The sequence below is a fragment of the Xyrauchen texanus genome, chromosome 18 (assembly GCF_025860055.1).
Source record: "Xyrauchen texanus isolate HMW12.3.18 chromosome 18, RBS_HiC_50CHRs, whole genome shotgun sequence".
NCBI lineage: Eukaryota > Metazoa > Chordata > Actinopteri > Cypriniformes > Catostomidae > Xyrauchen > Xyrauchen texanus.
In genome coordinates, this window is record NC_068293.1 from 26,823,087 (window position 1) to 26,843,414 (window position 20,328).

The 20,328-nt window shown below is 36.4% G+C and overlaps 1 protein-coding gene across 2 annotated transcripts in view; it reads right to left on the reverse strand.

Moving 5' to 3' along the window:
* Positions 1 to 5,311: 5,311 nt before the first annotated feature.
* Positions 5,312 to 20,328, reverse strand: part of epb41l5 (erythrocyte membrane protein band 4.1 like 5) — a 59,594-nt gene continuing 44,577 nt past the window's right edge. Inside the window, exons 19-26 of one of the 2 annotated variants that reach the window (XM_052148583.1) lie at positions 18,207 to 18,335; positions 17,694 to 17,758; positions 11,327 to 11,449; positions 9,286 to 9,367; positions 8,505 to 8,582; positions 8,307 to 8,366; positions 7,516 to 7,637; positions 5,312 to 6,851 (exon numbers count right to left, since the gene is read on the reverse strand). In XM_052148583.1, coding sequence (XP_052004543.1) covers positions 6,785 to 6,851; positions 7,516 to 7,637; positions 8,307 to 8,366; positions 8,505 to 8,582; positions 9,286 to 9,367; positions 11,327 to 11,449; positions 17,694 to 17,758; positions 18,207 to 18,335 — 726 coding nt within the window. In that variant the 3' untranslated portion in view covers positions 5,312 to 6,784. The remainder of the gene's footprint in view (positions 6,852 to 7,515; positions 7,638 to 8,306; positions 8,367 to 8,504; positions 8,583 to 9,285; positions 9,368 to 11,326; positions 11,450 to 17,693; positions 17,759 to 18,206; positions 18,336 to 20,328) is intronic. The other variant, XM_052148584.1, reaches the window with a different exon arrangement.

The window sequence follows — 20,328 nt, forward strand, 5'->3', positions numbered from 1 at the left end:
CTCTAGTCGCGAGCTGTGGTGTGGAAACAGTTAAAGCGAATGCAGTGAGGGAGGGCTCATGGCTCATCAACATATGCTGGCTAATAATAAACATAGAAATAATTGATCAGGGGACTGAGACTCTACCAAAGACCACTGTGGTCATTACAGGGGAGCAACTAATTAATTTACCATTGTTTTCATTTAATTGAACTCAAACAAAGCACCAGCAGTAGTTCTGCAAGAATAGCTAACAGGTTAGCAGCTTTTTGGTGTCAATAAATTAGCTATTACACAAAAATAAATAATAATAATAAACTGGAAATCAGCTAAATGTTTCAGTCCGTAATCTCGAGAAGCGCATGTTTCAAGCAGCCATAGGCTATGCCTTTAAGGCTGATCCCGTGTCAATATTGAAAATTATTATTTTAATAAACGTATTTCAAAGGAATGAATCTCTTCATTTATAAGTTGATTACCCCCATAGCAAATGATTGTGATTCATCGATCCAGTCTGTTGCTGCTAGCAAGGCTGTTTCTAGCTTTAAACTGTACAAGTGGTTGCTTAGGGCCCCAATTCATCAAGGGGTCCCCGCAAAACAAGGTCAATATATATATATATCATTGTGGCCCAAGAGGGAAGATAGAATGCAACTGCAAGGAGGAAGTTGTAGCTACACGCAAAAGGGTTTTTCGCCTTCGTGAAAATGCAGCCAGACCACTGGTTAAAAAGTGCAATCCAAGTACAGTTTTGCTTAGGGCCCCCATATGCTCAGAAACGGCCCAAATGACAAGCGCCACTCGCCAATGCTCAGGATGCACCAATGTGTAAAATTCTGGAGATTACACAGGCGTATTACCATTGGTATTTTAAGTCCTATTCTTGAAATTAATAGATTTTTACCAAGTATACTTTTGTGTTCAAATGATTAAGTCAAAGTAAAAAAAATGTTTTAGTTTTGCATGAAGCCCAATGGAGGATTTTGCTTTTTCGTCCAGAAAGCACGCTCTTGAGGAAGATCTCTTAAAATTTGAACAATGTTTTTACATTAGAGTAGAACATTGGAATAGATTGAAAGTCTATGCCTTATTTTATTTTGTCAATAAAATAAGGCATTTGTGATAAAAAAAAATAAAATAAATACCAATAAAAAATGATTAGCCAAACCCCTTCTTTGTTTAGGAAGCTTTTTCATGTAAAAATGTTGGTTCATATAAATAAGCAATATGTGAAAGAATTATGTGGGTGTGAGGGGAGTTGGAAAGCAGAAAGTGGGAAAAAACTTCAGTGCTCCATTCTGCCCACAATTAGTTTATCTTGTGATGTCATATTGCATATGTAATTTATAAATTTACCATATCCTTTGTTTAGATTTCAATTTGTTTAATGCTGGATAATACATGTTACAAGGTCACTTCATGTCCCTTGGATATCATTTTCACATTTTAACCTTAGATTTATCACATCACATACAATATCGCAGTCACATTAACCAAGTTATCACATATCACATTTGTCCTTCCGTGAAGCTCCTGTGATTAGTTCTTAATTTGCTTATTCTTTAGTATTTTTTTAAGATTTATATTTAATATGTATGGGCAAAGAAAAATAAATTAATTTAATTTAAGAAATTAGATTTGTTATATGAGTTCATTGTTATTTTGCATATCTTACTGGACTGACTTTTTAATATTAGGCTATCCTTGCTATACAGTGCACTCACAAAGTATTCAGACCCCTTTCCCCCCCACATTTTGTTATGTTGCAGATTTATGCTAAAATGCTTAAAAAAATCACATCAATACCCTATGATGACAAGGCAAGAACCAGAGTTTTGATAAATCTGAAAATTTAATAAAAAGAAAAAACTGAAATATCACATTGACTTAAGTATTCAGACCAAAACACAATTTAACCCTTAACTCAGTACTTAATTGAGGCACATTTGGCAACGATTACAGCCTCAAGACTTTTGGGTATGAGGCAACAAGCTTTGCACACCTAGATTTGGGGATTTTCTGCTATTCTTCTTTGCAGATCCTCTCAAGCTCTGTCATGTTGAATGGGGACCGTCAGCAGACAGCCATTTTCAGGTCTCCCCAGAGATGTTTGTTTGGGTTCAAGTCTGGGCTCTGGCTGGGCCACTCAAGGACATTCACAGAGTTGTCCGTAAGCCACTCTTGCATTGTCCTGTTGGAAGGTGAATCTGTGGACCAGGTTGTCATTAAGTATGTCTCACCCCCACAGCATGATGCTACCACCACCATGCTTCACCGTTGGGATGGTATTGCGCAGGTATTGAGCGGTGCCTGGTTTACTTCAGACATGACAATTGGAATTGAGGCCAAACAGTTCAATCTTCATTTCATCAGACCAAAGACTCTTGTTTCTCACAGTCTGAGATTCTGTGAACACTGGCACATATCTGTATGTAGAACTAAACACTGTCAGGATTTATGCATAGATAGGTTCAGTGACAATTTACAAACTTTTTACGAGCACTATAGAAAATAATTGAGAATAAAAAGCAAATGTTCCTGTGTATTTTATTAGAAGCTTCGGTTTTCATCATCGATTTATCTTTTGTGAAAAAAGGTTGTGCATGAGTTGTCATCACTTCTGTAACAGCTTTGACATTTGTCTTTATGTCTTTAGTTTTGACTTAACCCAGCAGCTAACAATTTGCATAAATACATTTGATTGAATGAGGCGCAATAAAACGTTCTCTGCTAAAAGTTGCTGGTTCATGTTTTGGCGAAGAGTGTAACTGAACTATGCCCAGACAAACTTCAACATGCACGCTCTAGTACGGAACTGGACCATGGATAGCTTGACAACCACGGATGCTGTTGTTGCACATGTTGAGTGTAGTTAAACTCACCACTGAGTGTTGCGCAGAGAGGGCTTGGATGTTTACCACCGCAATTTTTTCAACATCATTTGTAAGGTCAGATAAAAGTGATTGGCTGGCCTCATCGAATCAATGACTTACATTAAATAAAGACATTACATTGTACCAGGAGAAATTTTGTTTTGGTACGCAGTAGAGTAAATTATACAAGTGCAGGTACTGTGTACCGCTGAGTACCACCCCACTTCAAGCACTGCTTTAGGTGCTTTTTTTGTGTCTCGCATTGAGGAGAGGCTTCCGTCTGGCCACTCTGCAATAAAGTCCAGATCGGTGGAGTGTTGCAGTGATGGTTGTCTTTTTGCAAGTTTCTCCCATCTCCACACATGATCTCTGGAGTTCAACCAGAGTGAACATCAGGTTCTTGGTCACCTCTCTTACCAAGGCCCTCTCCCCTGGTTGCTCAGTTTGGCTGGGCACCAGCTCTAGGAAGAGTCCTGGTTCTTCCAAACTTCTTCCATTTATGAATTTTGGAGGCCACTGTTCTCTTGGGAACCTTCAATGCAGCCAAAAAAAATTGTAGCCTTCCCCATATCAGTGCCTTGACACAATCCTATCGAAGTCCTCAGGCAGTTCCTTTGACCTCATGGCTTGGTTTTTGCTCTGATATGCATTTTCAGCTGTGAGACCTTATATAAACAGATGTGTGCCTTTATAATCATGTCCAATCAATTGAGTTTGGCACAGTTGTTCTCCAATAAAAGTGTAGTAACATCTCAAAGATGATCCAGAGAAATGGGATGCACATGAGTTACATTTCAAGTGTCATAGCAAAGGGTCTGAATACTGATGTCAATGTGATATTTCAGTTTTTTTTATGTTTAATAAATTACCTAAATTATCAAAAATCTGGTTTATGCTTTGTCATTATGGGGTATGGTGTGTAGAGTGATGTGAAAAGTAAATTCAAATAATTTAAAGCATTTTAGCACAAGGCTGCAACATTACAAAATATTTAGAAAAAAATGAAGGGGTCTGAATACTTTCTGAATGCACTGTATGTCCCTAAAAACCTTTACACCAAACCTATGCCTTTGTGGCTTGTGTTTAACCTTTAATAAATATGGGGGATAATAAAAAAAATGGCTTGTTTATTATTATTAAGACAAAAATAATTACTGATAATTATCCTTAATAATAACAAATTATACTGTTCAAACGTTTACACATAGCCTTTTGTGATGGCTGTGACTTTCTCCCCTACAGTGGCTCAATGATGTTGTGATCCAGCTTTGCCAATCAGGACAACTGAGGGACTCATAGCCTATACAAACTCACAAAATGCTGCTAGCAATCATTGGAATCAAGGGTGTGTACGTTTCGGTTTCTGTAAAGGATTATAAGTGTAATGTCATGTAATTTCACTATTTTCTCTTTTGGAATATTGTTTAATATCTGCTGTGCAGATTATTCGGGACTGTACTGAATATGAAAAGACATTTGTTATGATCTCTCATTCCTATTACGAATTCTGAAGTTACAGATTCTGCAACGGTTATGTCGCTCTCTTGTGGCTGCGAGAGGAAACGCAATCACTTCCGACCGCAGCCCCTTAACATGTGAATGTTCACTTAAAAAATGGACTAAATTATATTGAATTCAAACCTGTAATATGATCACATACTTCTTGTTAAAAACAAAATTGTAATCATTTTAAATCCTGTCTTAAATTAGGACTTTTTAGGTGTGTGTAAATTATGCTCCAAAAAGTTATATTTCAATCATACATAGCCAATACACTTTTTGTAAAAGCTGGCATGTATTCAGACAAGAGTCCACCATTCAATAAAAGGTATGTCAAAAGGTTGAAAATGTTGCATAGTGAGGATGCTATAAATAGTTTTCATTTCTCAATTACATACAAAAAGCTCAATTAATATTGTGTTTCAATTCATGTTTGCCTTCAAAACAGCACCATTTCACCTACACCAGTTTTTCTTGTTTGTCGGTAGATAGGATGTTCCAAGCTTCTTGGAGAACTTGCCACAGTTCTTCTATCTATTTAGGCCATCTCAAAGTTGGGATCTGGGCTCTGTGGGGGCCATACGATCTGTTGGATGGCTCCTTGTTCTTCTAGTCAATTCTTTTTGAAATTTTTTAAGCAAAAATGATTTTGCTGTAGCATTACGATTTGTCTTAACTTATGGAAGTCAAACATGTTTAAAGGGGTGTCCACCAACCTTTGGCCATATAGTTTACTTTTTACATCTAGAGTGTTTTATAATTGTTTTTCTGCTCAAATTTAGCTGTAAAGCCTATAATAGTCTTACTCATATTTATAAATAAATATTAAATTGCTTGCAGATAAAGTTGCAATGCCGCCATTTTGTCCAAAGCCACCCCTCCATCTATGATTCAACTCTGTTAAAGAACCATGTACGTATGGAACAACTCACATCATACAAAATGACAGAATGCTTACAGTCAGTGTATATTTATAATAGAGCTCATTATTGTGACATCTACAGATGACATTAATACAAGTAAATAAACTTGACAGCAAGATGTGAAAGCAAAAGAGATGACCTTATCAGACTCTTGCTACAACTGCCCTATGTAACCAAACACTTTTTCGAGTAAAGAAAGACTACAGATGAAATCAGAACATGTGTAGACCTTATAAACAACTTTCAAAGATGTCTTACTGATAGTAGAAAAAGTTGTGCCACTGAAGACAATCCACAAATGTCAATTTTAACCAAGTGGATCCAGTGATTATACCAATGATTATTCTGTGATGCACTTTTCAGTGTACTGAAAGATAGCAGCAAATGCTTGTGTACAGTGAAGGAGGGGTCCAAGAAAGGCCTCTTTTAGTGGTAACTGCTGGCAGAGACTGTAAGAATTTTTTTTTTGCATTCTGTCAAAATGACAATGTTTTACAAGTTCACATTATCCAAGCCTTCAGCAGTTTTAGTACAGTACTATATGAGCCAGTGGTTAACCGAGGCCTTAGCTGCTCCTGGATGTTTTACATAACATCTAATCCAGCATATATCAACAGCGTACAAACATACAGTAAGAGCTGCTATCACATAATGCACACAAAATCCAGTGAATTACTGCAGTTACACAGTAGATGCCAAAAATACATTGAAATATGTTCTATGCAGTAATATGTTTATCATAAAATGTTTTTAATGCAAACAAAATCTTACATTAACCATTAAAATAAGGCAAGTCAGAACTAAGTTTGAATAAAGACAGCAGGTTGAAGGTTGAGACAGAGAAACTTGTCTCAATGACTTTATGACTGCATGTTTCTCAATGCTACATAATAGTTCTCTAACAACAGTGCAGTATGAAGTACAGTAACTAAATGCTTAATACTGAATGCAACTAATTCTCATGATAATAAAGCAAAGCAAAATAAAGGCAAAGATAAAACAAACATTAAAATCTGTAGGAAGAACTACACCAGTTATAAAAATTAGGTACTCTGTCAGAGATGCATTGTGATCCAAGTGGGTTCACAAACTCTTTTATGGTCATCCAAAGAGAGGGCACCTGAACAGGAAGTGGACAGTTGGTGGAAAAGAAACATAATTTAAGATTTTACCACCTGACCCTGAAACAGCTTAAATTAATACATCTTGCACTGATACGGGTGCTTGTGCTACAAAATTGGGCAGTTTAGAATCACTACTCAAATGAAGTATAAAAGTTACTAAAAGAATGGTGATTCCCAAACACTGGCCTCATGTCTGCTGTTAGCCCTTTGAGCATTTCAACTCAGGGTTGGGATGCTGTCTGTCTGAAGCGAGTGTTGTTGAAGATGAGTTGATCCAGTTGTCCGTGCCTGCACTATAAGTAATTGGAATGTGTTTGACTGGAATGTTGTAATCAATGGAAAAGTTCTGATGGTCCAGGGACAGGTGCTGGGCATGGTGTAACTCTCAGAGTTCAGTGGTCAGCAGTCCCTTGGGTTTGTGGTTGTCGTCCTTGGTTGGGTGAGCCACAATACTATAAAAAAAGAAAAAAAAAAAGAAAATGCCAATACAACAATAGATTTGTTGGTTACATTTTGATGCCGAATTACATTTTTATACTTATTTTATCAAAATGAATGCTTCATATTTCAATATTAAAAGGTACAGTGTGTAGTTTGCACTAATGGCACCAAAAGAAATTGCAAAAACAAACTGTTTTTATATATTCCTGAAGAAAATGTCAGGGTTGTTTGCCACAATTCTAGTGTGTTCTTGATGATTCCCAGGGTTTTTCTATGCAGCTGCTAAAGTGTTCTTTTTGGTTTTTAGTGTGTTGCTATGAGGTTGCTAGTGATTTTGGGTGGTTGCTTTCCCAAGCACTCCTACCACCCCTTTTGTCCAGCCTGCCACTGTTCATTCAAACAGTTAATTGATTCTCACGGCATTAATTTAAGCCAGAAGCTGACATTTCAGACTGCTTAAAAAACACCAGTGTTTACACTAACAGCACATCACTCAATAGTTGACAACTCTTGAGTGCACAAATCTGCTCCACAAAAGCTAATTACACTGAAGGGGATCACTATAGCGCAGCTATATCTTGCCAGAAAATGGTTTCAGTCCTTACACCAAGTCTGTTTCAAGGCTGTGCCTTGAAGATCTATATAGAAAGCTAATGGAGTAGGAAAGCAGCAAACCTTGTGGCAATCACAGTGTGAGTGCGAGAGACATGGGGGAGTGGGGAAATAGCGCTCCCCTCGGGATGGTGAGATGATATCTTTGCAGTACAGTCAAGGAGGCCATTAGTAAAGGTGCCAGACTGTTAGAGGAGAGAGAGGAGGAAGGGGGCAATCAGTCACTATGTGAAGTATAAGAAAATAAGAGAAGTGAGGAGAACAACATTTATAAATCTGAAAGATTTTGAAACCCCAATATGGTTATGCTAAATTTGTAAATCTAAAATCTACAGATTTAGAAAGATTTATATACACAAAGATTCTGTTATTCCAGAATGCTGCATGCATCCGTGTCTGGTGGCACTAGGAAAAAAGGGAAAACTAAATGTACCGTGATTTCTACAGTAAACTACAGCTGCTTCTTATAAATGTATCTGTCAGAGCATTCCTAAGAATTTAATTTTTGATTTTTATTTCAATTGTGTGCATGTACAATACTACGTAATAACCACATATAAATGGTTACTTGGCAAATAAATAAATCAATAAATATAATAAAAAAATAAATATTATATCAAATAACTTGAGACAGCAGAGTGATCTGAAACAATAACCTGGGATGGTGGCCAATTATACAGTTTAGCTGCATTACACCAAAATATTTGACAGAATGCTGCAATTGACCAATCATAAACAAGAGTTTCAGAGAAATCTATAGCATATTTTATACCCATTAGACACTTAACACTATGACCAACTGAAATACAAACACACCATAATTCATTTTAGCGATTAGTTAGCAGTTAACTTACTGTAGGTGCTGATGCTGGAATGATCCATCGAGGAGATATTGTGGGTTTGGGGGCTGGTACCTGTGTCAAATCATTCAATTAATTCACTTACTACATGACTTACTCTGAAGTATGAACATTACAAGCATATTTTTGTCTTTGATATCCAAGTATCTGAACTGTTCAGAGCAACAAAATAAGATGCAGTGATGAACTTACTACAGGGATGGGGTCTGTGAAGTCTATCAGGTTATCAGTTAGAGGGGCTATCAGCGGCTCAGGATGCAGAGCACTTACCTGCGGAGAAAAAAAGCAACATGCTCTAAAGGGAATTACAACCAAATTGAATTATGTCATTCAATAGCTAGATTTGCATTTCCTGAAGGAAATACCAGTGCTTGCAAGACAGCAAAAGAATAGTGTTAAATATTTTGGTAAATTTATTAGAAATGTTTAAAACAAATATAGCTAAAGCAAGAAAAGAAGAGTTTGATAATATGCAATACAGACGAATACAAATGTTCGAATACAAAAAAAAGATGAATCACAACTGAGTTCTATTACAATTATATCATCACTTTCACTAACAGTAGATTTTTTTGAAAATTCTAGCAGTGTCAATGGGAAATTTATACTGTCTACACTGGAAGCGACTGATATCACATTACGAAGTGTCAGCTTGAGGCTGTCTTCTGAGCTGCATGTCTACTCACAATCGTCACTAACATGGACCAATCGGATGTAAGCTTGAGGCTACATTTGAAAAACATTAAAATGCAAATTTAAGTTAAAAATGATAATACTAAAAATCAATTGGTATTAAAATTGACTTGGCAATGGTGAAATAATTGTATACATATTTCATACATGGGTCAAATTCCTTTTAAAGGAGAGCACAAGTCAGTGGGGAGAGTGTAAATAATGGCACATGTTGACAGCTGTTGTAGACTCTTTTTACAGTGTAACAGCAGCTGGTCTGACATTGAGCCATCTTTGATACCTTGGATGACTGGGCTTCATTCACTGGATCTGGTGACAGTGGGGGTACAGAGGAGATGAATTCGTCCACATTCGCTTCCAGGCTAAGAGCAGAGAATAATGAATAGATCTTACAGAAGCATCCAGACTTTTCATGAACAAATGCACTGAATTGTGTGATTGAATCTTAAAGCCGATTTATGTCACTTTTTCTGTATTAAAATACTTTCTCTTGTCCAAGCTTAATATGCAGAGACAACTATTAGTAAGACATTCAAAAGGTAATTTTTCTCAAAAACCATATGCACCTTCTTTCTGTGGCACTGAAAATGTCTCTGTTTGTTAGAGTGATCTGCCCCAACAGGTGTTACTCAACCAATGGGGTGAGTTGCAGGCAGAACTCTCTCTTTGTTTGATTCACGGGAGTCGGGGGGCTTATGCAGAAAGATGTTTTGAAAAAGTTTTTTTTTTTTTGCAATTCCGTTTGGTGGCGCTAATGGCACAGAAAAGACATACTTCAGCATTAAAGAAGACTAAAACAATGATGGTTGTGGATGAAGATGTGTTCCTGACTGACATGGAAAACACTGATCTTTTCAACTGTCAAGCATATCTGAGGGGACCACTGGACATACATCTTTTGATTTGAGCACCAGAGATGAGCCCAAAGATACGGAAATCTTTTGAGTGTTTCAAAGATAGGCTTCTAAAGCTATTCATTAGTGCTCATCCAAAGGACACACAGGAAATCACAATGTTCACCCTTGAATGAATTCTAACAAAGTGGATACAACACTGTTGTCATAAAAATGTATATGATTAGTGTACAATCTTAAAGGTACAAATTATTTTATACTAATAAGCATTAGTAACTTCTACTATTTACATTAAATTTTAATTCATTTTGAATTTGTAACAATTGTGAAACGTTTATTGTATTATTTGAGTTTTCGTATTTAAATTGCAATATTTACCCATGAGAGACCATATGTTAAGAGTGATTTTACAACTGGTAAGGGTTCTTCTCAGGCATGACGTTAAGCAAAGTGCTTAAGCAAATGACTATAATTGTATTTCTGTATTCTTTTTCTTTCATTTAAATATCTGTTGGAAACATCTGAACAATAAAGGTGGGGGGTTAGGGGGGATGATAGACGTTTGGACCCCAAGAAAGGTGTTATTCAAGGTCACAGGAGTGGCCATTTTAATATGACGAGGTGATCGACCTTTGGACACCTTGGGCAACTGTTTAGCGTTTTCACTGAAGGGGCACACTGAACTCAGTGCTAAATTTGTGTCTTTTATAATTATTTGTATTGTACATGTTAAAAGTGATTTTAAAACTGACTTTAATGTATCTTAATTTTTTTTTTTTACCACCGTGTATGAAATGTGCTTTATAGATAAACTTGCCTTGCCTAAGCAAAGCACTGATGTACGATGGAGAAAAATCTTCCAGGTTAAAACACTGTCACATGACAAAAAAACTGGATGTGAAATATCAGAGCTGAATGGCTCCATGTCAGTGTACACAGTTAATTGCACTGTAAATCTGCATGAGTACATGTGGTTACATAAGGGCATGTTTCCAGGCGGACAATGATCATATGAACACAACTGTGTTCAAAAGTTCTGCTAGATGGCAACAGAGATTTTCAAATGTAAAGGAGAACCAAATCTCTTTATTTCAGGTTTTGTTTTTATATCAAATCTACACACACACACACACACACACACACACACACACACACCCACACCCCTTAGGTCAATTCTAACCATTTCTAGTAAAAACTGGATCATATCCAGGTGGCCCCTTTATTCTGGGTGTGCCCCAGTTTCTGCCTGTCTGCTCGTGCACCACTGCTTTAGACTCTGTCAGAGGAGGATTACAGGCCCACATGCTTGCTCACATGGACCTACTATGTTAGCTGAATGCGCACTCAGCTAACAAAGCAATACTTCTTTGCAGAATACCCCATCTTTGTACCTGCCCAACAGTGCTGGTGTTTGACGCTGGTGTTTGTCACTGTTCTTGGACCAGGTTTTATGAGCTGTGGTCTCACCTGCTGGTAGAGCTGGGCAGTAGACCGGGCTGGTTAAGCAGGTCCCAGGACTCCTGTCGCTCTGCTCGCCCACTCACTGGCAGAGAGGTCGTGCTTCCCATATGCCCCCCACAAGCCGTCAGTCTGATGAAGAGAGAGGCATTGCAATCCACCATTTACCTCTGTTTCATTATTCAAACTGATTACTTTAAATAACTTTCATATAACACAACTGGTATCTGACATTAAATGTCAAGCAGAGTTCTGTGGTGTGACATGCTCTTTCACAAAATATTCTTTTTTTTTTCCCTCACTAAATCCTGTATGATTATTCTACATGATTTATATTGATTTTATATTCAATTCAGTCAAGTGTGTCCAAACTTTTCACTGGTATTGTTTAAACATGTTAACATAAACCCTGATGTTGAAAAAAAGTTAATGTTTGTTATTTGTCAACTACCCACCTGTTATCACAACTGTAATAATTTGATGTAACAAAAACAGTGGTTAACCCCAAGGTTTTTTTTTTTTAAAACATAATATTTTCTTTGTAAATGATTGCAGCTGCTACACGTTGTCCTTTAAAATGGTAGTGCAGCTTAAAAATAAAGCATTCATGTCTTAAACTGATATTATACACAAAAAGTTTAGCTAAGGAGGCATAAGGCATTCATCTGACCCCATACTGAACTTTAACTCCAGCTGCACTGCTTCTGAAAATCAGCAGAAGAAGCTCATTAAGATCCATTTATGTAAGCGCCTTTCATTTATATACACCACATCTTCCAACTCAACATGACAGAGGGAAGGACTGAGATGCCAGATGTGATATGAGGGGTTATGCTAAAAGTCCATATGAATAGTTTAGTAAGCTTCAAAGCCTTCCTTACGAATCACTGCAAAAAAAGAAAGAAAAAAGCGCAAGCTTTGTTTGAAATGCATGAGCATCTCAATTGTGAGTCTAGTCAAAAGTATAATGTATAATTTTTGGACAAGGCCCAGAATCAAACCTACATTTCCAGAATGGGCACCAAGGTTCAATGCGTCACATTTGTGCTATCCGTTAGACAATTGATCCAACTAAAGTATTCTAATATTTAAGTGTCAAATCACAAGTAAAAAAATACTGGCTTGAGTCGAAGTCTCTTGAATCCATCCATGTTAAAGGAATGAATCAACTAAATATAGAATTGACCCTGTGCTAAGCCCCACCTTAAAAGCGCTTCTGACCAATACTGTCTAAGCAAATGTTGCCCTGCCACCATTACTCTACCACGTGATTGCTGTTTTCCAATGACAGCTAATGTAAGCAATGAGTGTTTGGGTACTTTTAAGCAGGATTTAATTAAAATAATAATAATTTAAAAAACATGCACCTGTATGTCTCTGTGGGTGGATAAGGCTCAATGAACAGAGCAGCGCGAGTGCAAAGCAGGTGCAGTTTTACTCACAGACTGTCTCAAGCTCTTAAACATGTACCTCTGATCATTGCAGCGCTGCGAGAACTAGTGAGAAGCATGGTGCAAGACGCTGAAACCATTTCAATTCAGCACAGAATTCTACATGACCACCCTTGAATTTTACTAAAGTAACACTGTAATTGAAATCCCACATACAGTTTATTGTGCTACTCCCACTGTAATACATTAACTGTAATTTAGGCAGAAATAGATTCATAATACATATTATCATATCACTACTTCAGCTCTATTACATTTGGGGAGTGAGGGAATAAAATAAAACTTTTAAATATATATATATTGTATTTATTGTTTTTACATGTGTTTAGTGCAGACCTACTGTTTGTAATTAATGGCAAAAATGCCATCATTTGTTTTATAGAAATCATGTTACATCTAACCATGGTAGTGAAGATCTATGCTTCCATGTGCTTCTTATGGCCTTGTTACAACAACCACTGTTAAAACTATAAAAATAAATAAATACATTTAAAGAGCAAAAGCAAAATACACTATTTTTATATATTACCATTTATATTTGAGTTTAGCAAAGGGTCAATTGTAGGGCTGCAACAACTAATCGATTAATTTGATAATTATCAATGATGGAAATCATCGACAACTAATTTCAATTTTTGATTAGTTGGATATATGCAATGAGCATGGAGAAGCTCCATCAGTGAAGTGACTTCACAGACCAGTGAAAATGTGTTGCATGATGAAACTGGATTGAAAAACAACGGAGACAAGTTGAAACGGAAAAACCCGATCCAAGTTGTCCAGCACATGAGAGCAGTTTATAAACACTTCAAAGAAGATCATAATAAGCATACAGTTTAATGTGGAGCGATTGATGCTTCAGGTGCGGTGTGTGTGCTGTTTGATGCACTTAAGAGCATCAACTGCAATCAAACCACTTGCAACGGAGAAAGGCTCATTTTGATTAAACTCATGCAATATCATACCTCAATTTCAGTTTGAATGTAATCAGTTATGCAGCTTTCACGAATATCATACTGATGTCTCAGAGGTCAAAGTGTGCCAAAGTTTTTAAAGTGTTTTTGATCGTTTTTCATCAAAATAGCGCATGTATTACAATGAGTAACGATGTGATTTTCAGCACGATAGTGAATCTGCACAGCGTTTACAGATGACTGTACTATATTAAACTGTGTTTAACGCTGAATATAATGTATTATAATAATAATAATGCTAATGGTCCTGATATTTGATAGTCATCCTGATAATGCCAAATGTAAGGTCTTATTTCACCAGTAAATACACCATGGCAAACAGTAATTTAAATATTTGAAGAAAAAAAAATATATAAATAATAATAAATAAATAAATAAATAGTGACAATACTATTTTAAAACTTACAATATTAATTTAAAATTCTTAAAATGTATGTAATCAGTGACTGTGTTCAAGCATATGTATCTAACATAATTATGTATTTTTCAGCTTTCTAATAATTTTTCAATTATTCCTATTTCTATTCTGGTGTCACCATTGCCCTCTGCTGGACTGATTTTTTATGTCCCACTCCATCCCAATGGATCAATATACAATAAACAGGGCTCCCGATTAAATCAATTACTTAGGAGCCATTGGCTCCTAAACTGAAACCAAATCACAGAATTGCTCGATTTAGATTGCTGTTCAGAAACAAAATAGACATCCAAAGAAAAGGACGACAGCTGATAAACCATTAATCAAAGGTTTAATAAACAGTATAAAGTTTGCATTCCCTTTTGCCTCCTTCACACCCCTTTCATAATTTCTACAAATATAAGAGATAAAATATATTTTTATTTAGTACTGCACTTCAGAATCTACATTACTGATATTTACATATAGTATGCAAATAGTAGTGTTGTCTTCTTGAGCATCAATGAATGTTTGCACCTTGTGTAATAGTTGTGCGCAACTCGCTACATTGTCATAAGTGTCAAAAGCTTGATTATATATATACACAGACCAGTCACAACATTAAAACCACCTACCAATTATTTTGTAGGTCCCCCTCGTGCCACCAAAACAGCGTTCTGAGATAATATTCCACAATTGTCCAGTGGTTATCTGCATTACCGTAGACTTTGTCAGTTCAAACCATAAATAAAATAAACAGATGGTTGTGCATGAAAATCCTAGTGAAAGCAGCCCATCTGGCACCAACAATCATGCCACGGTCCAAATCACTGAGATCACATTTTTCCCCATTCTGATAGTTGATGTGAACATTAACTGAAGCTCCTGACCCGTATCTGAATGATTTTATGCACTGCTGCCACATGATTGGATAAATCGCATGGATGATTGTTGGTGCAATATGAGCTGGTTTGAGTATTTCTGTAACTGCTGATCACCTGGTATTTTCACACACACAAGTCTCAAGAATTTACTCCGTATGGTGCCTAAAACAAAAAAACATCCAGTGAGGGGCAGTTCTGTGGATGGAAATGCCTTGTTGAGGAGAGATGTCAACAGAGAATGGCCAGACTGGTTTGAACTGACAAAGTCTACGGTAACTCAGATAACTGATATAAACTCAGAATGGTTGCCGCTGTTTTAGCAGCATGAAGGGGACCTACACAATATTAGGCTGGTGGTTTTAATGCTGTGGCTGATCGGTGTGTGTGTGTGTGTATGTCTGCACTCCCAGTTGTGAGCTCACTGACGGCTGATTCGCTGAGAAAATGAATCTGATTAAAACTGCTAACCTGAGCTCCTGAGTTCAAACCCTCAGTTCTTTTTGGGTAATTTATGAAAAAGATCCGGTTTAAAAGAGTTATTTGGTCACGACTCTCTTGCGCTGGGTTTGTTGTTGCATGTGGTGCAACGAGCTTGCCAAAAACAGAACAGGTCAAAAACTGCGCAAGACAAACTGCTCTAAAGATGTATTAAATGACTCACAAGATAACGAAGATCTGACAAAACCACATATGAATGCACACCACCCAACTGTCACCAATGGCGACTAGATTTTAAATGATTGTCGCAATAAAATCTTTTTGGTCACATTTGGGACCATATTAGTCACAGTCTGGAGCCCTGATAAACAGTACTTTTTTGCAAATTTTTACAAGGAACTGTTTTGCATATGTCCTGAAAGTAATAATACATTTTAAAATAAATTCAGTGCTGTATATTAAACTAAATCTGTACACCCTTTATCTAAAAAAATAAAATAATTGTTTTTAAAAATCCAATTATTGTAAGAAATAATCGAAGATTAATCGATTATCAAAATAATCGTTACTTGCAGCCCTAGTCAATTGAGTTATTACTCACCCTAACGTTGTTCTAAACTAAGGCTGGGCGATATGGCTACAAATATTAAAATATCGAAATATATTAAAATATAAAAAAATATCCTAATTAAATCTGATGAGTACTACTTCAGCTGCATACAGTTGGAAGTGCAGTGCACTCAACAATATAAGGAGGATGCATGATTCCTCAGGCATGGTGTTCAGTCTGTTCCTTAAACCATACAATAGCCACAAAGCTATTGTAAGCTTCAGAAGATACAGCACATTTGGACTACTTTTATGGTGCTTTTTTGTCCTTTTTGGAGCTTGAAAGCCCCAGTTCTTATTTACTTTGTTGAATGGACATTCTGCTTAACAACTTCTTTGGTGTTTTATGGAAAAATACTGGTTTCGAATGACGTGAGGTTGAGAAAATGATAATTTGAGCGCAAAATATTTCTTTACTGCTGAAGATCCAACTGCAACTGCTTTCTGACATATATCACAGCATTCCCTGCCCTCTATACATCATCAGGTTAGGGCTGAAATGATCAGTCAACATTAGCGACAACGTCGACAATATAAAATTGTCGACAGAAATTTCCGTTGTTGAATAGTCATTTCATCTCATTTAACGTAACATGGGATCACATTAATCTGTAATGACGCGTGAGAGCAGCACTGCAGTTTCGCGCAAGATGTGAGGAGAGGAAGAATTACACAACTCACAATCCAGATGCACTCTAAACTTTCCAAGCAGCTTCACGTGATGTAGATCCCAAAGTATGAGGGAATTGATGGACAGTGAATGTCTTTAAGAGGTATTTTTAAAAGATTATTTTGTCCTCTTTATTGTTAGTAAGCACATTTAATCCAACTTTTGAAGTTGGGCCACAAGCTGAATAATCGGTTAAGAGCTAATGATTAATCTTTGCAATAATATGTGAATTGTCGAATAATCTTTCTAATAATCTTGAATTAATAAGATAATAAAAATAATCGTGCGTGATGACCATGGTGAGATGTTTTCAGTATATGAGCGCCACATACATTTATTCTGAAGCGTGCATCATTTGTAGATTATATATTTAGTCAATTAAATAACAGACTTTTGCAGTTTAATTATCACACTAGGAAATATTGCAATTTTAATTTGATTAATTGTGCATTGAAACATTAATTTTCATGACATTCTGCATGTTATATCTAATGCCATTTTTATGACTGGATTCCATGATTACGTCCATGTTTTCTGCATACTACATGTGGTAAACGCGGTACATGCAGACTCTGATCATTGAATTATAGAAAATTAATTGAAACTTAAACTATTTTGTTGGAGCAAAGCAGAGATCACAGCAGACGATCAGTGAAAGTACGTCACAGCGAATCGTTCATGACAATTAACCCTTGATATTGTTACACAGCCAGCGGCAGAGAAATTGGTGTATTTGACTCCTATTTCGAGTCCTTATCGCTACCATGTTTCTGTACGTGTAATAAAAACCTTGTTAGCAACACAGTCAAACAGTTCTATATTATACTTAAATATTTTCCAGGACAATTATATTATTTTCCATGAAATTTAGGTATTTTTCTAATTTTCCATGACTGGAAAATTGCATTGGAAAATTACAGGTTTTCCAGGATGCGTGGGATTCCTGATCATACCTTGCTGCTGCCTCCTGCAGGTTACAGTTCTTGGCTGCTGTCAATCCAAGCTCCTCTCTAGTATCCTGGGGGGAAAAAAGCAAAGATTTTGGTTAAAATAAAGAGATACTACAGCCTTCCTTACACCTGCTATTAACATCTGTCTCAGGGGATCCAATTACATGTGGATGGCACAAAATACTGGTGTAAACAAGGTCCAAGGTCTTGATTCTGACTCAAAAGATTTTTGGGTGCAATTAAAAGAAAACAACGATTTGATTGAAAAATGTATAAAATGAATTAATAAAATAAATACATAAAAAAGCCCAAATACAGTACACACAAGATTTCATGAAACATCTTGGGTGTCCCTTACATCAACATGTAGTAACACACTGATGTAGATAGCAATGTATGTAGTAATGAAATCAGAGAACCTCCCCTCAACAAAACCTGATCACAACTGGTCATAGGAAATGCATCTAACATGTGTCAAATCCAGGTGTAAATAAGTCTATAAAAGCAGTGGAATACCTTTAGTGCTGCCTCTGCCTGAGCTTTCAGGATGTTGCTCTTGAGTTCCTCAGGAGCTTTGAGGTGGTTCAGGACAGGACTGCTGCCCACACTATTCAAACTTTTTTCTGTCAGTTTCACCACTTCCTCCTTCACACAGAACAAAGTACAGAGATACATAAGGCACAATGCAGCTATAACAGTTGTTCAAATGTAGTGAAGTGTCAGTATTGAGGTACAGGTCTAATTATGTTCTGGTCTATATTAGTCAATCCTACAATGCAAATCACAAATATATTGTGAAGATTCTTCATATGCAAGATTCAGTGTAAAACATCACAGCTCATATGGACTGTAGTTATAGCATTAATAATCATCTTTCCTATTCAAATTTAATGTCAAGTGCATCCTGAGGTGAGAATGGCACTGTGTTCCTGGCTCCTTCCTTAATTATTTAAAATCTATGGGTCTGTTCCAAAGCCTAGTGAGCTTCCTCCAGAGGCAGCATGTTAAGACATCATAGGCGCACTCCCGATGCAAAGACCATTCCAAAAGGTATCTTCATTTTGTGCCTCCCAAGATATCTAATTTTGGTCAAATTCTAAGGTAACATCATATGTATCCCTTCTAGGTGATCCCAGAATGCAGTGCATTCCAAATTGGCCTCTTATGAGGCTTCGTTTCATTAAGGACGCTGCCATAGAAGACAGCTGCCTATGTAGATAGGAGACAGCTCACTAATTTTGGTACGGACCCTGTTAGGTGGTGAACAGCTTGAAACGTATAATATACAAGAATATGCATATTTTTCTCTATTCAAAGCTTAATTTATCTACTGTTTAAATATCATTAAAATAAATACACATGTCAAATGTGAGTATTGGCATTTTCCATTTAATATATTTTAAGTTCAGTGTATTTTTAATATAACCAGGCTGTGTTTTAATTAATTTACAGTAAATGTTTTAATAATTATAATAACTTTTATAGAAGATACAGATCTGAGTTCATTAAACTTCAGGTTGTAGGTTGTAGCTGAAAAGGGGCATTTTTCTGCAAAGTGCTTGCCTTGCATTATGATCATTGTACATTAAAAATAGAACATGACACACTGTCACTGAATCAATGTTAGTGAATACAGGCATAATTATTGTAAAAAATTGGAATGGAAATCACCTAGAAAACGTTAATAAACATTAAAACAGTCAGGACATTATTTGAAATAATTCACAAGCTAGCTAATTCTATAAGAGAAACAAAATATTTCACGACATGCATTAGCCTATGATCTAATCTAACAGCTGTTTGGATACGAATGTTAACCAATAACAGTTACGGTGTAAAAAAAAATTGCTTTAGGATAGAAAAAAAAATAGGCCTGTGAGAAAGGTGTTGTTCTTCACATGACATGCACACAGAATTAAAGATAGTTTAACCAATTAAGCAGTCGGCATCTCATTGAAAATAGCCTTGTTGATCAGCAGGGTAAAGAAAATGGCATACCTAGCCTAAAACATTTTCAAGGCTACTTACTCAAAACTAAAAAGCACACATTTTTATGAACAAAATTAACACGTCAACATGGTCCATTGGAAGACGGGACCAGACTCTCCTGAGGCGATTTTCATACACTTAAAAAAAAGCCAGCTCGGAGGGAAAATAAATTACAGATTTAAAGACTCAAATGTGAAAACATCCATAGGGAACTGCAAGCTAAGGTTTCGAAAATCTGCTTCCCGTACCACCACCAAAGTGATTTTCAGAGCTACTTTGAGCTCATCTTGAATTTTTCAGCGCATGCTGCGAGTGACAGAGGGGAGCTTTCACACTGGGCATGTTTGCTGCGATTCACAGTGCGAAAGCACCCAGAGAGAAATGTGTGCAGCGCCCTGAGGTGAAATTAAACTTTGTATAATCTTGCTGCAGATTTCCTCTTTTTAAATATATGTTTTTAATTAATTATATTTAAAATGTGTGACATTATCATGACAGTAATTTAAGCGCAGCCATTGTGTGTGTGTGTGTGTGTGTGTGTATATATATATATATATAAAAAAAAAAAAAACACTTAAATGTGTAAAAATTTTGAACAGTTTAAAAATATATATGAACTGACTAGTAATTCCAGTGTCGACTAGCAGCA